Source organism: Abrus precatorius, unplaced genomic scaffold, assembly GCF_003935025.1.
Source record: "Abrus precatorius isolate BTA unplaced genomic scaffold, Abrus_2018 Scaffold11, whole genome shotgun sequence".
In the NCBI taxonomy this organism is placed as follows: Eukaryota; Viridiplantae; Streptophyta; class Magnoliopsida; order Fabales; family Fabaceae; genus Abrus; species Abrus precatorius.
Window position 1 is genome coordinate 17,652,779 of NW_020874303.1, and position 13,007 is coordinate 17,665,785.

At 29.8% G+C, this 13,007-nt stretch overlaps 1 protein-coding gene across 1 annotated transcript; it reads left to right on the forward strand.

Moving 5' to 3' along the window:
* Window positions 1–563: 563 nt before the first annotated feature.
* On the forward strand, window positions 564–4,112 carry LOC113856178. Its single transcript, XM_027487896.1, has one exon. It carries the CDS (start codon window positions 780–782, stop codon window positions 1,620–1,622), a length of 843 nt encoding a protein of 280 aa, XP_027343697.1. The 5' UTR covers window positions 564–779; the 3' UTR covers window positions 1,623–4,112.
* The last annotated feature ends 8,895 nt before the right edge of the window (window positions 4,113–13,007 follow it).

A 13,007-nucleotide genomic window follows, 5' to 3' on the forward strand; every position in this document is an offset into this window, starting at 1 on the left:
CAGTTATACAAAAAGTTATAAAATTTATTTTTAAAATTTTATTTGCATTAAAATTTCATCTCATTAATAAAAGATCAATAAAATTAATATTTTTATTATAATTAAATTTTAGTATCTAAAAATAATAAATATTTTAAAAAGTATATTTATCATATTAAAATCATAAAATATAATAAGCATTATATATATATATATATATATATATATATATATATATATACTCTTTTGAATGTTTAATCTTAGCATTTAAGTCTATAATAATAATTTTTATTAAAAATATAATATTGTTTATACTTTTATAGTTAATAAATGCTTTATATTTTCAACAAAAAATTATCATTTTCAAATTACTTATCTTCAATTCTGAAATAAGAATTTAATATTTGTTATAATAGCATTTACTATATTTTTTATAATAGCATTTATTATATTCTTAATATAATAATATAATTTTTATTAAAAATATTATTTGTAATTATTTATCTTTGACCCAGAAAATTGACCTTAAAATTTTCCTAAAATTAATGGGGTGGTTTCCTGGTTAGAAATAGGTCGCACCACAAACCTTCATCTATCGCGCGCGCAAAACACACAGAACACAAACAGAGACACACATTCACACTCTCCGACTCCTTCAATTCCGTTCATCTTCTTTTCTTCACTCTGTTTTAATTTAACCCACTAAATTGCACACCTATACTACGTTCCTAACCCTAATTTTTGAATTAATTTTACTATACGAAAACCCTATCCCTAATTCTGCATTATCGACAATTCTAATGGCAGAGATTCAGCCGCCGGAGGGACAATTAAACGGCGGCGGAACCCTAATTCTGAATTCTTCCGAACCAATCGCATCGAAGCGGCAGCGAAGGCCCAGTGTCCGGTTGGAAGACATCGGCGGCGACCAACCCTACGATTCCCACGCGCGTCGCAACACAAAGTCTTGGAAACTCGGGTTCGACCGTAGGGACAAGGAAGCCTCAGGTAAACCCTCAAAGACTCGACCTTTAACCAATTTAAGCGAGTTTAACGAAACCCTAGAAGCAAACGAGAGAGAAGGGAACATTGATAGCGTCGCAATCGGTAGCTGGAAGGTCAAGGAATCCAAGAAGAGGGCTTCCAAGAGGGTCAGATCGAATTGGGTATCGAGAATCGACGACGATGGTGGTGGCGGCGGCGGCGGCGGAGAGGGGGAGGAAAAGTATAGCGCCGGTGAAGATGGGGATGATGGGTATAGGGGGTTTGACGTGGAGAATTCGGAAAGCCCTCTGAAAGAACAAAGCCCTATTAATTCAATGGAGAATTTTGGGGTTGAGGGGCATAGAAGGTCGTTTAAGGGTAGGGAGCACCATGAAGGGGTTGATGTGTCAGTGCCCTCCGATACTGATGTTAGGGATTGGAAATGTGGGGATAGAAGGTCTGGTGAAGATGGGGTTAGGATTTGGCTTAATGGGTTGGGGTTAGGTCGTTATGCTCCTGTGTTTGAAGTGCATGAGGTGGATGATGAGGTTTTGCCTATGCTGACTCTAGAGGATCTCAAGGATATGGGGATTAGTGCTGTTGGGTCCAGAAGGAAAATGTACACTGCAATTCAGAAGCTTGGAAAGGGATTCTCCTGAGCTTAGCTTGTTTTATATTATTGCTCAAGGTAGACGGTGAGTGGAGGATTCTCAGCCGTAGATAATTCAGATGCATGTGTCTGAACTGAGTTTTAGTATGTTCTCCCATGACTCTTTTTGTTGTTAGGCTTGGAATCGTTAGGTGCTCTTATTTGAGATGCATACTTTTTGAAATCCAGTGCAAGTACATATAACTCTGCAATTTTGTTGGAGCAATTCATTGTTTCTGTTACTGAAGCTATTCTAGCTGTGTTATCATTGGTAAATTGGAAGAGTGAGAGGGAGAAAAAACCACCATATAACGTATTTGGAAAGCTTTTTTCTTGAAGTAAAGGGAAATTCTGTTAATTACTTGATTCTATCCATCGGAATGCCTATGACACATCTTTATGGTTACTATTTATTAGGATGTGGTGGTGTTTCTTGAAGAGTTACCATACCTAGAAAATAATTCCCCGTCCCTCTCTCCCAATACAAATGTAGCCTGTCATTTCAGGTGCATTAATTATTACAACTTAGCACATCTATTTTGTAGATATGATCGCAAGTTTGGTATGCTTTATATGATTATCATGATATTAAATTTTCTGAATTTCCTTGTTGCTTGCAATTAATGCCATTTGCCACATCTGTCTCTAACTGTCTTCAATGCCTAGCAACAGGATGATTTCAAGTTTGCAATGATGTAAATTCAGTTAGTGTTGGAATCTAGTGTTTCACTGTTCAACAATGTCTTTGTATTTTAACTGGGATTGTTGGAAGTAGCTGAGCTGGGGTATGGTTGCTGATTTTTGTTGTTGCCTGCAAAGTTCTTTTTTCTTGAGTGGATATAGGGGGAGTTTATCTTTGTCGATGGTCAGTGATGTTGTTTGGCAGAAATGATATAAAGCATGTAATGCTGCAAGTGAAATCTTTTTGACTTTGATATCTAGTGATGGAAGCACCATCTAAAAGTGGCAAATTTGGTTGTGCTTAGTGGATCAGGAGTATTTGACTATCTGAGGATGCTCCTTGAAATTTGAGTGTTTCTGTGATGTTTTGTGTTATTTTTATCCTTGGATTAACACATTGAAATTATCTTAACATGGAGGATAAATTTGACATATGATGATTGAGGTAGGAGAAGGAAGCTCTATTGTCAGGAACTCAGGATGGATGCTTGCTAAAAGATTATCATCTTCTGCCACTTGTTCACTGTTTTTTCTTTTTGCCGGGAGATTAACTGATTAATAAGAGGTAGGGAATAATTGGGCAGATTAAGAATGTAGTTGATGATTACATTAACGGAGAGCAAATAGCTTAGAGAGCTGCTAATAATAGTGAGGATCCTAGTAGTTGTGGAGTTACACGCCGAATTACCGCACTCAATTTTCACTTCGACTAATTGCTATTCTATGTTTATATCGCATTTAGCAATCAGAGCGCATGTTTGGCTGTGCGAATACGATTGTCACTCAAAATCTACCTGCCATGATATGTTCTTTTTCTTATTCGGATCAGTGGCTCAAGACATCAAATGTTACAAGTTTTACAAATCATTAAAATACAACTATGGTAATTAACTTGGAGCCAAGGATCAAAAGTGCATTTCAAGTTGGGAAATGCAATTTGATTCACCCGGCCGTGCTATTCCAATTTCGAAACTGCTACATTATAAAGGATTATGGTCCAGTTAACTACCTCGGGTGCTGTATATAGCTTGATTATAACAATGGGTAGCTACTAAATCAGCACATGCATATCAAATTGTCGTCATATGACCTTATCATTAAGCAATTAACCACAAAGAAAGGCATATTTGAAGAATTAAAAGTTGTTTCCCACAAGAAAATCCATTAGTTTGATTGCTCTCGAAATAGAACCGTCACTACTCTGATGATGATCGTTTTTGTTTTTTCATTTTTCTTCTGTTGGTTTTGTATTTTTCTTCTCTATCAACTTGAGCAGCAGATTTTATGTTCCGGCCGAAACTTAAACAGGCTTAAAATCCCTCCGACTACTGAAGTTTCAATTCATTATAAAGACGCCTTTCTCGTTGCTACATCTTTGGTTCTGCTGTGAAGTGCTTAATATGGTCACCAACCTGGGGAAAAAAGGTTGTATATTTGATGTTCCTAGTTGGACTAAATTGATCTAAGCTGAGAAGAATTAAACCTGAAAAATGAACAAAATCCCCCTCCGAATAAAAAAAGTTGATTTGGATTAATGGTGCAATCAGACGGTGCAAAGTACATAGAGAATTATAAAATAAAATAGGACACAGACGCAGCCCTCATTCAGGTGTATCTCCTAGGCTCTAAGAACAGGATCTTTCCTCGGTTTGTGGCAATTCCTTGTAACAGGCACGTTTCTTTGCAAGAATCAAGAATGTAAAGCGTTACTGATGCTAGGACACATGGAAAATATAAAACAGTATTTGTTTATTTCTTAAAAGTTTGTTTTTGGGGACATGTCTTAAAAGTTTGTAAGATGCATAAATTTGAAATTCTTATGTTTAAGATTTAAAGAGAATTAGAAGTTGAATTTTAATTCTAATTTGACGCCTCTAATTAAAGGGAAGTTACAAGTAAAAAAATTAATCACAAACAACAGTGACAAGGATAATAATAATAATAATAATAATAATGTTACAAGAGAATGTGAGTGATGACAATATATTAATAGTATAAGGAGAGTGAAAAATTGGTAACAAAAGTAGTATTGATGCAAAGGAGTGTGACAGCTATAATGACAACAGTAGTCAATGGTAGTGACAATGTTGATACAATAATAGAATAATACTAATAAATTTAATAATTAATAGTGACAAGGGCAATGGCTGAAATAACAATACTAGTGTGGTTGATTAGTAATAATTGTGGGATAATAGTGGTAGCAATGACAACAACAACGGTGGTAATGATAAAAATAAGGGAAGTAGCTGACATAATATTGACTTATAATTAAAAGTTTAAATTTATTTGCATTATCCTCTATAACATATGTTGTTAGAACTCTATAAAATCAACAACTTTGCTTTGTTTCTAAGTTTTTTGTTCTAAGATTGTCATCACTTGTAACCCTTTTTTAGTTACAAACCATGTTTCAACACTAGTTTCTAGTTCTTGCGATTGTGCTATCCTTATAATGGCCAGAAGCACCTCTTGCTTATGTTAATCAATTTATGGTTCATTGTCCATTGTCGTCCAACATGTTTTCGACTAGTACCCCCATGGTAGCCACCTTGAGGAGAGTTTCTCCATTTTGCTCTGATGAATTCAGGATCTCCTTCTTAGAATAGTAATTTGCTTATCTCTCTTTACTTTTGCTTTGGGATGCATTGCCAATCAGTTTTTAATTAATTTCACCTAAAACATTACCTTCAATAATTTCTGCCTGATTTCTTATTACCTCTAATCATTTTTGTCTGATCCTTCGTTGCCTTTCATTAATTTCGTCCAATCCTTAGTTTTACCTTATATCAATTCCATATGATTAAGCCTAAGAGATTAGCTTCGTGGTTCTAGCCTATTTGCAAATGGAATGTAATCCATCTTTCATTGAGTTATCCTCAATGCCATATGGTTTAATCTCAAATGCAATTCGACACTTCCGTTTCCATATGCAGCGTGGGTCCATCCTAGATGCAGTTTGGTTCTTTATCTATCGTGTAACCTTGCATCAAAACTTTTAGTATGTTTAGTCGTAACATCTTTAGCTTGAAGGAACGTGTTAGTATACATAAAAATATCAAATCATATTTTGATTATATGCAAAAGTGTTTTGAAGTACTTCAGCTTTATTTCTTATGATTAGTTTTTCTAGTTCATTTATTTTCTTATTACGTTATCAATATTTACTTTTCTAATTATTTAATATTATGATTAGTATAAATAAGAGTTAATATTCTAAAAACATGTCAAATACACCATCACATGGCTACACACCACAATATCAAAAAAATTCAAAATCTCACTCTTTTTCTTCTCTCTATACTCCCATAGTTTCAACTGGAATTACAAAAAAAATCGTAATCTATAATAACATCAAAAGAATATAATTATGCACTCCCTGATATAAAAATGTTACTACTGAGTTTTTAACGTATGGTGGCAAGCTTTTGGACCCTACATGAATAAATGGTTGCACTCCATGTCATCCAATGAAGAAACCAGATAGATATAAAAAAAAAGGTGGTCGGTGCACCAGAGTCCCATCATCGTGAGGCTTAAATAAGTTATATACAGTTTTACTCCCGAAGTTACAACAATATTTCTTGAGCAGCTGCAAGTGATATTAAATTTCTGTGACAATAACCAAGACATGTGTTATGTCATTTGAATAAGGTCACCATGTCATACTTATCTTTATTTTTCTCGAGACATAATTTCACTTGTGTATATTTTGATTTCTTTTACATGGAATATATACCCCCTTTTAAATTTGTATATATATTATGTTATTTTGAAAATGATACATACGTTTCCACTCACAAGCCCAAAGAAAATAGTGAAATAGGCTAGAGGAAGAGATGGACTTTCGATTGGTATAAGATTATTTAACTGCAAAAAAAATTTATAATACAGATAAATAAATGGCTTTCTTCTGGATCCTGAAAACAAAATGATAAGAACATTAATTTACTCAAACACTACCAATCAAGGGGAAACCTGGAATATACCACATAGTGCATAAGCCATGACACTCATCAGCTAGGAGTGGCTTTCCTTAAGTGGTGAGCAATTCATCTTGCATATTTTAAGAGTGAAGGTCTAGCAAGTAAGACAAGAGCCAAGCAAATAGCCAAGGAAGCTTGCCAACTAACCAAACAAGGGTCTTCATCTTCATCTTCATGCAAAACAAAGTTCCAAAGAAAGGAATAGCTAGGCAAGTCATCCTTGGCTACCAGACATGACTCTTTGCCCACATACAAGACCCTTCCTCTCAACCTCAGTTCTCATGTCAACACCAAATGACCATACCCCTATTTATAGTTCCCACCGCCCGAGACTCACACTATGCCTCAATAAAAAGAATATGTACATTTGGTGGCATACTACTATATTCCTTGTTAATAAAAGTTACTTGTCTTTGTCACTTCACACCAAATGAACTATGGAAAAAGATAGAGATAGAGATGCCGAAAATTCAAATACAAGGAGCGACCACCAAAATTTATACATAGAGATGAAAGTGAGAGAAGTGAATATCAACTATATAATTAAAATGGATGGTGAAAATTATGGATTAATTAAAATATTTTAACGATCTATGTATGATTATAGTCAAAATTAACTTCTATCACTGTCTTATCGGATATGTTTCTTTGTATATATTGGAAATGAGATAATCAACTCCTGGTACTACTACCAAAGCTAGCATGTTGATACCAACTTGCATTGAATCTGTTCTCGTTGACATTCACTCTCTTTCCTTAATTCTAACCGATGGAACCTCATGATAATCTTAGCTTTCAACTTCATTATTCCGTTTTGTCCGGTAAAACATACCGCTTTTTTGCATTGTTTTCCTGCTGGTGAAAAGGAATCAGTCTGTAATATATTTAATTTGACTCTAAAATGAGCAAATGTACAAAAAAAAAGAAGATTTACTATTAATTTCCATTTAAAGTAGCTCGTATATAATACTGATTAACTTTAAATCATTGATAAATATATTTGGTTGATTTTGGTATCTAAAATTGTAGTTAGATTTTATTAAAAAATAAATTATTTATTATAATTTTATATTTTTAATACAATAAATAGTTTTATTTTAATAATAATATACTATTTTAATATGTTTAAAATTATCGTTAAGAGTTGATGTTAATAAAACTATTTATTTATAAATACACTCTTACTAATCAATATATTAAAAAAGATGATTATTAAAAATCATGGAAGAGGTGTATTAGTAATGTTTTTTAACAAAATATTTTAGTTTTGATTTCTTAATCAGTATTCATAGGGCACTAATTAGTATTTTCTTTATAAATAACCATAATTTATTTTATGAAATGATAATAAAAAAAGTATGTTAAAATAGTAATTTGTATAAACTTGTTTAATTGAAATAGATGTTTTTGGTAAATAAAATTATTTTACTTGATTATGAACATGTCTATAAAACTAGGTGATAAGTTATTCAAAAGTTGATTTTTTTTTTTTAAAAATTGACAGCTGAAATCTATTAATTTAACTTTTTAAATTAAATATTTGATAAAATTATTAAATTCTACTTACTATTACTTTATTTTTATTTATTATAATATTGTAAATTAATATGTAATAAATATTTTATCTTTAAATAAAAAGGTTTAAAATAACTGTTAAATCTAAAACTATAATTAACTGAAAATATTTCTTTTCATTTTCAAGTCAACTAGATTATGCAAGATGTAAATTGTAATCAACTGAATTTATTTTCACACCATGCTTTATACAAATTTTACTCTCTTATATACTTTTTCTTAAGAGTGTTCATAGTTAAGTTAGATGAATTTTGATATAAAAAATAATCTAATCTGATCAAAATGAGTTGAGTTCAGTTAATTTTGACAAATTTTTTCTTCCACGTGATCTGGTTATGAAAGGATTAAAATAAAATTTTGTATATGATTAATGATTTATTACTAATATTTCAAATGATAAATTTATCAAAATTAAATAAAAAATTATTTATTTTAAAATATAATATAATATTAATAGTTTAATATTTACCTAAAATAAGAAATCAAGCACTGCAAAATAAATATTTTTATAGCTTCTTATAAGTTATGAAGTTTAATATTTATCTCATAACTCAAAATAATGCATAACATTTAAAAATTAAAATATTAAATTATTTATCAATTTTTTATTTTTTTACTTCAAACAAATTGAGAAAAAAATCATAATGGTGTAAAGTTAATAAAAAAAATTCATATGTAATAAGTCATTAAATCTATTGAGTTGTGTTGAATTTTAATATTAACAAATTGTAACTCAACATATACTTCATTAAATTTTTATATTTTTATCTAAATTAATATTTCTATTCAAATTACCTCGTTAATTTTTAATTGAGTTAATTGAATTCATCGAGTTAACAAAACTCATAAATACTACTACACTCTCATTTCGCTTTTTAAGATTTAGTGGAGTATTTCCTCAAATTTAAAAACACTTTTTTCTAAAAAAATTATAAAATATCATATAAGCATATTTTTAATATTTATTAACTAGTTTAATAATAAATTTTATAAACAAATTAATTTAAAAATTTTCAACTAGAATTTAACTTTTCAATTTAAGTTACTTTTGCAATGTCGTGTATTTTCATTTTTATTAGGCGTCCGGTTATTTTTAAGAGTTAATAGCATTACATTTAAAATTAAGTTTAAACATATTAAAAATAATATTTTTTAGTAAATAATATAACATTTATTATATTAAAAATGTCAAAGAGTAATAAATACTTACTATTTTTGAGTTCTTAAACTTAACGATGAGAAATTAATAAAATTTAACGATAAATAATGTGATTTAATCTCTTGAACCCCTTTGTCCTTCAACTTTATGAAGTCGTAATATTCTATTTTTTAAAAAACTAAACCACAGTGTTTAGAAAATCCATGTCCACATTAAAGATGAAAGGATTACAAAACAATCTGGACGTTATCTGTAAAAATTAAATTGGGTTTCAGCTTTACAATTTGGAGAGAAAAATGACAAGGTTTTGAGTTTCTCAAGAGTTGACTTCACTCTCTTTTTTTTAATTATGAGGTGTAAAATTGCTTTAAATAAAACAAAAGAAGAAGAGAATCAAATTACTCTAGTTGACTTCAAAATTGTGGTCACACAAATAAATTTTCAACTGTACCATTGCAAGCATATAGCTCTAATCGCCAACTACGTGCATTATTCCAATCTTCCCGGTTAAGAGAGTATATTTATGTCTTCACGTGTATTCAACTTCAAGAAAATTTTGAATGCAGTTTTTGTTTTTCTTGCAAGCAAATTAATCTGGAATGATACTAAAATACTAATAACACCATATGGATGGTTCCTCTTGCTTTTAACCCTCCACTTTTTCCCCACAATTATTGTTCTTTCTAGCTCAAAGGCATATCATATGTATAAATTGATGAGCCCCTTTAAGTTCTGAACCTTGCTAAAGAATATTTTCGACAATAATTCAATATCAATCTAATCATAATTATTTTTATTAATCTTTCAATCATTGATTTAAATTTTTAATCATATAAATGGATCTTTGATAGCCCAGGTTACTTGAAAAGAATAATATATTTTTGTTAATGAATAATGTTCATGGTGGAGTTTTGTCACTGGACTTCAAAATTAAAAAGGGAAATTGTCGACAATTTATGCAACGACAGAAGGGATTGATGTACAAGGTTTTGAAGACTATAAGGATAGCTAACTGAAAATCATTAGAAGATCGTTAAAGAGTTGTTAAAGCAGATTAAAACAAAAGAGAGAAATTCCAAAACGTCCAAGGATTCAAGAAATCTTGTGAGCTAGCTAGGACTGTAGAACCAAAATTAATCTATTATGAGAACAGTTACAGAAATCCTAGAGAAAGGCGTAGAATAATTTGGACTACGAAAAATAAAATATCGTTTTAAAAAAATATATGAATGTGTATTTGCATGTTTGGATTGACGTTTGCTATACTTAGATGTGAATTCAAATTGATAAAATAAAAAGTAATTTTTGTTTTATGAATATGCATGTACAATTAGTCATTGCAAAAACAAATATGCATTATATGTGTCTTTAACATTACATTAAATATTAAATAAACTTACGTTTAATTGATGCTGTAAAACAAAGCTTATGCATCAATATGCAAATTCAACGTAAAATCAATTGTTTTTTTCACTGAATTTCAAAACTTTAGAGTTGATAATTTTTGTTTTGTTTCAAACTAATAATACCCAATGGAAGTCACATAAAGGGCTTAAAGATTAAAATAATACATTTTTAAAAAATAATTATCAAATTAAAACAAAATTAAAACTTATTCCCTGTCTAGGGTATTTTTTGGCTACGTCAACTCTGATTTCGTATATCAATCAGACGAAATTATTTATTTTAAATTTATTCATTTCGTCTAAAAGAGGGACAAAATACGGTAAATATTGACATCTGTCATGCATTTCGTATATGTGAGAGGCGAAAGGATGGACATGTGTCAAGAAACTAGTAATTCGTCTCAATTTAGGACGAAATCATAAGATCTGAACACATGGTTAAATCTAATTATTTCATCTGTAAATGAGACGAAAAGGGTCCCTAATTCATCTATAATTCAGACGAAAAGCATTTCATTTCTTTTTACCTGCTGGTCCCTCCCTTGCGGCTGAACCCTTTTATCCAGCCAAATGTTACTATATAAAGTGTGAAATGGGGCATTGAAAATCACGGTGAAAGTACATATTTAAAATCACATTGAAAGTGCAAGGGAACTATACGTTTGAAGATTGGGAAGGTTTTTGAGGTTAGTAATATTTAGAATTTTTTCTAATGTTTTTGTTATTAAAAAGTTTTAATTATTTAATTAAAAATAGTTAAAATTTATGAATATTTAATAAATATATTTTTATGTAGACTGAAATTAAAAAATAACATTTTAGATAATTAATAAAAAATTTAAAAGTTTATAGATATTTAATATAAACTTGTTTAATTAAAAAAATAATGTTAGAGTTGTTGTGAATATTTTATTTTATATATGTGGAATATGTATTAAAAATATTACATTTTATATAATATAAAGTAATGTGAAAAATAAAAATATGTTTGTATGTTACAAATAATTTATTTATATTATTTATATAAATAAGTATAATTTTAAATAATTATTGATATGTTTTTTTTTATAAATAAGTATAATTGTAAATAATTATTGATATTTTTTTTTTATAAATGCAGGATGAATGAGATTATTATTATTATTGTGTATTGGAATGGAAAAATTGTTGTTGGAAACGAAGGTGTGACATTTGAAGGTAACAAAAAAATGATAAAGATAAGAAGAGGGATAAGTTATATGAATTTAAAGAAAAAGATTCATGACAAGTTGAATCTTAGTAATAATCATGTCATATCTAGAATAATTTCTCGTTTTATGATTGATTCAAGCGTTAAACAATACAATGCATTGGATATATGTGATGATGAAGACATTGATTGTACGATTAGTGCGTATAAACAACAAAGTATTATAACTTTTATTGAATTATACGTGGATATTGCATTTGGTGAGAGTTCAAGAGGTGGGTCGAATATGTTGGACTTAAGCTTATCAATGTCACCGCCTAACCCTATGGAAATTGTCAATATAAATGTTACAGAAGATATAAATTATATTGTTGTAATTTATTTTTAAATTCTTTTTAGTGACAATACATATTGAAAAAGTGTTTGTATTTTGAAGGATATAGAGATTTATGCAGTTATGAAGATGAAGATGATGAAGTCAATAGTGATGATGAGACAGATGATATTGATGAAGGACATATTCTGTTAGACAGCTCGTCAAATATAAACATTGATGGTGATTTTGATTCAAACTTAAATTTACAACAAGAAAATGTTGGACGTAACATTTAAAAAGTATATTTATTAAATTGTTTATTTGTTGTAAATGATGAATATTGTATGTTTAAATGTAGTTGTAGATGAAATATCTTTTTGGAATGTAAGTCCACATTACAAATCTATTAATTGGGACCACCCAGACCAAGAAATTGAAGCTGAAGAAATTAGTGAAGATAATTCATGGGTTATTGAAGATGCGTTACATGTCGGTTTGTTATTTGACTCAAAAGATGAAGTTAAAAATGTCTTAAAACAACATGCAATAAGAATACATCAGAATTATTTTGTTGTTGAGTCAAAACCAACAAAGTTGCATGTGAGGTGTTTAAACCATAACAACGGGTGCCCATGGAGAATAAGAGCATCATTGCCTAAACATTCAATTAAGTGGAAAATAACAAGGTGTGGCGATAAGCATACATGTCTCAACCCTACAATCTCTCAAGACCATACCAAATTAGATTCAGATTTGATTTTGTCATGCATAATTGGTAAGTTTTGAATAATATCTTATTTCGTCATATCTTTTTTCTATAAAGATACTTAGTTTAATTTTTATTGTTGTTTTGTGCAGGTATGGTTAATCTTGAACCATCATTACCTATAAGTCTAATTCAAGAAAGAATGACAACTCAATTTGGATATAAAATTTCATACAAAAAAGCTTGGAAGGCAAAACAAAAGGCAATTGTAAGAATATTTGGTGATTGAGATGAATCATATGCGACATTGCCAAGATGATTAGAGTACATGCAATTTTATGCTCCAGGTTCTATTTATAAGATTGAAACGAAGCCAT

Coding starts and splice junctions, on each gene's coding strand:
- LOC113856178 (XM_027487896.1), top strand. CDS start 780: ATGGCAGAGATTCAGCCGCCGGAGGGACAATTAAACGGCGGCGGAACC.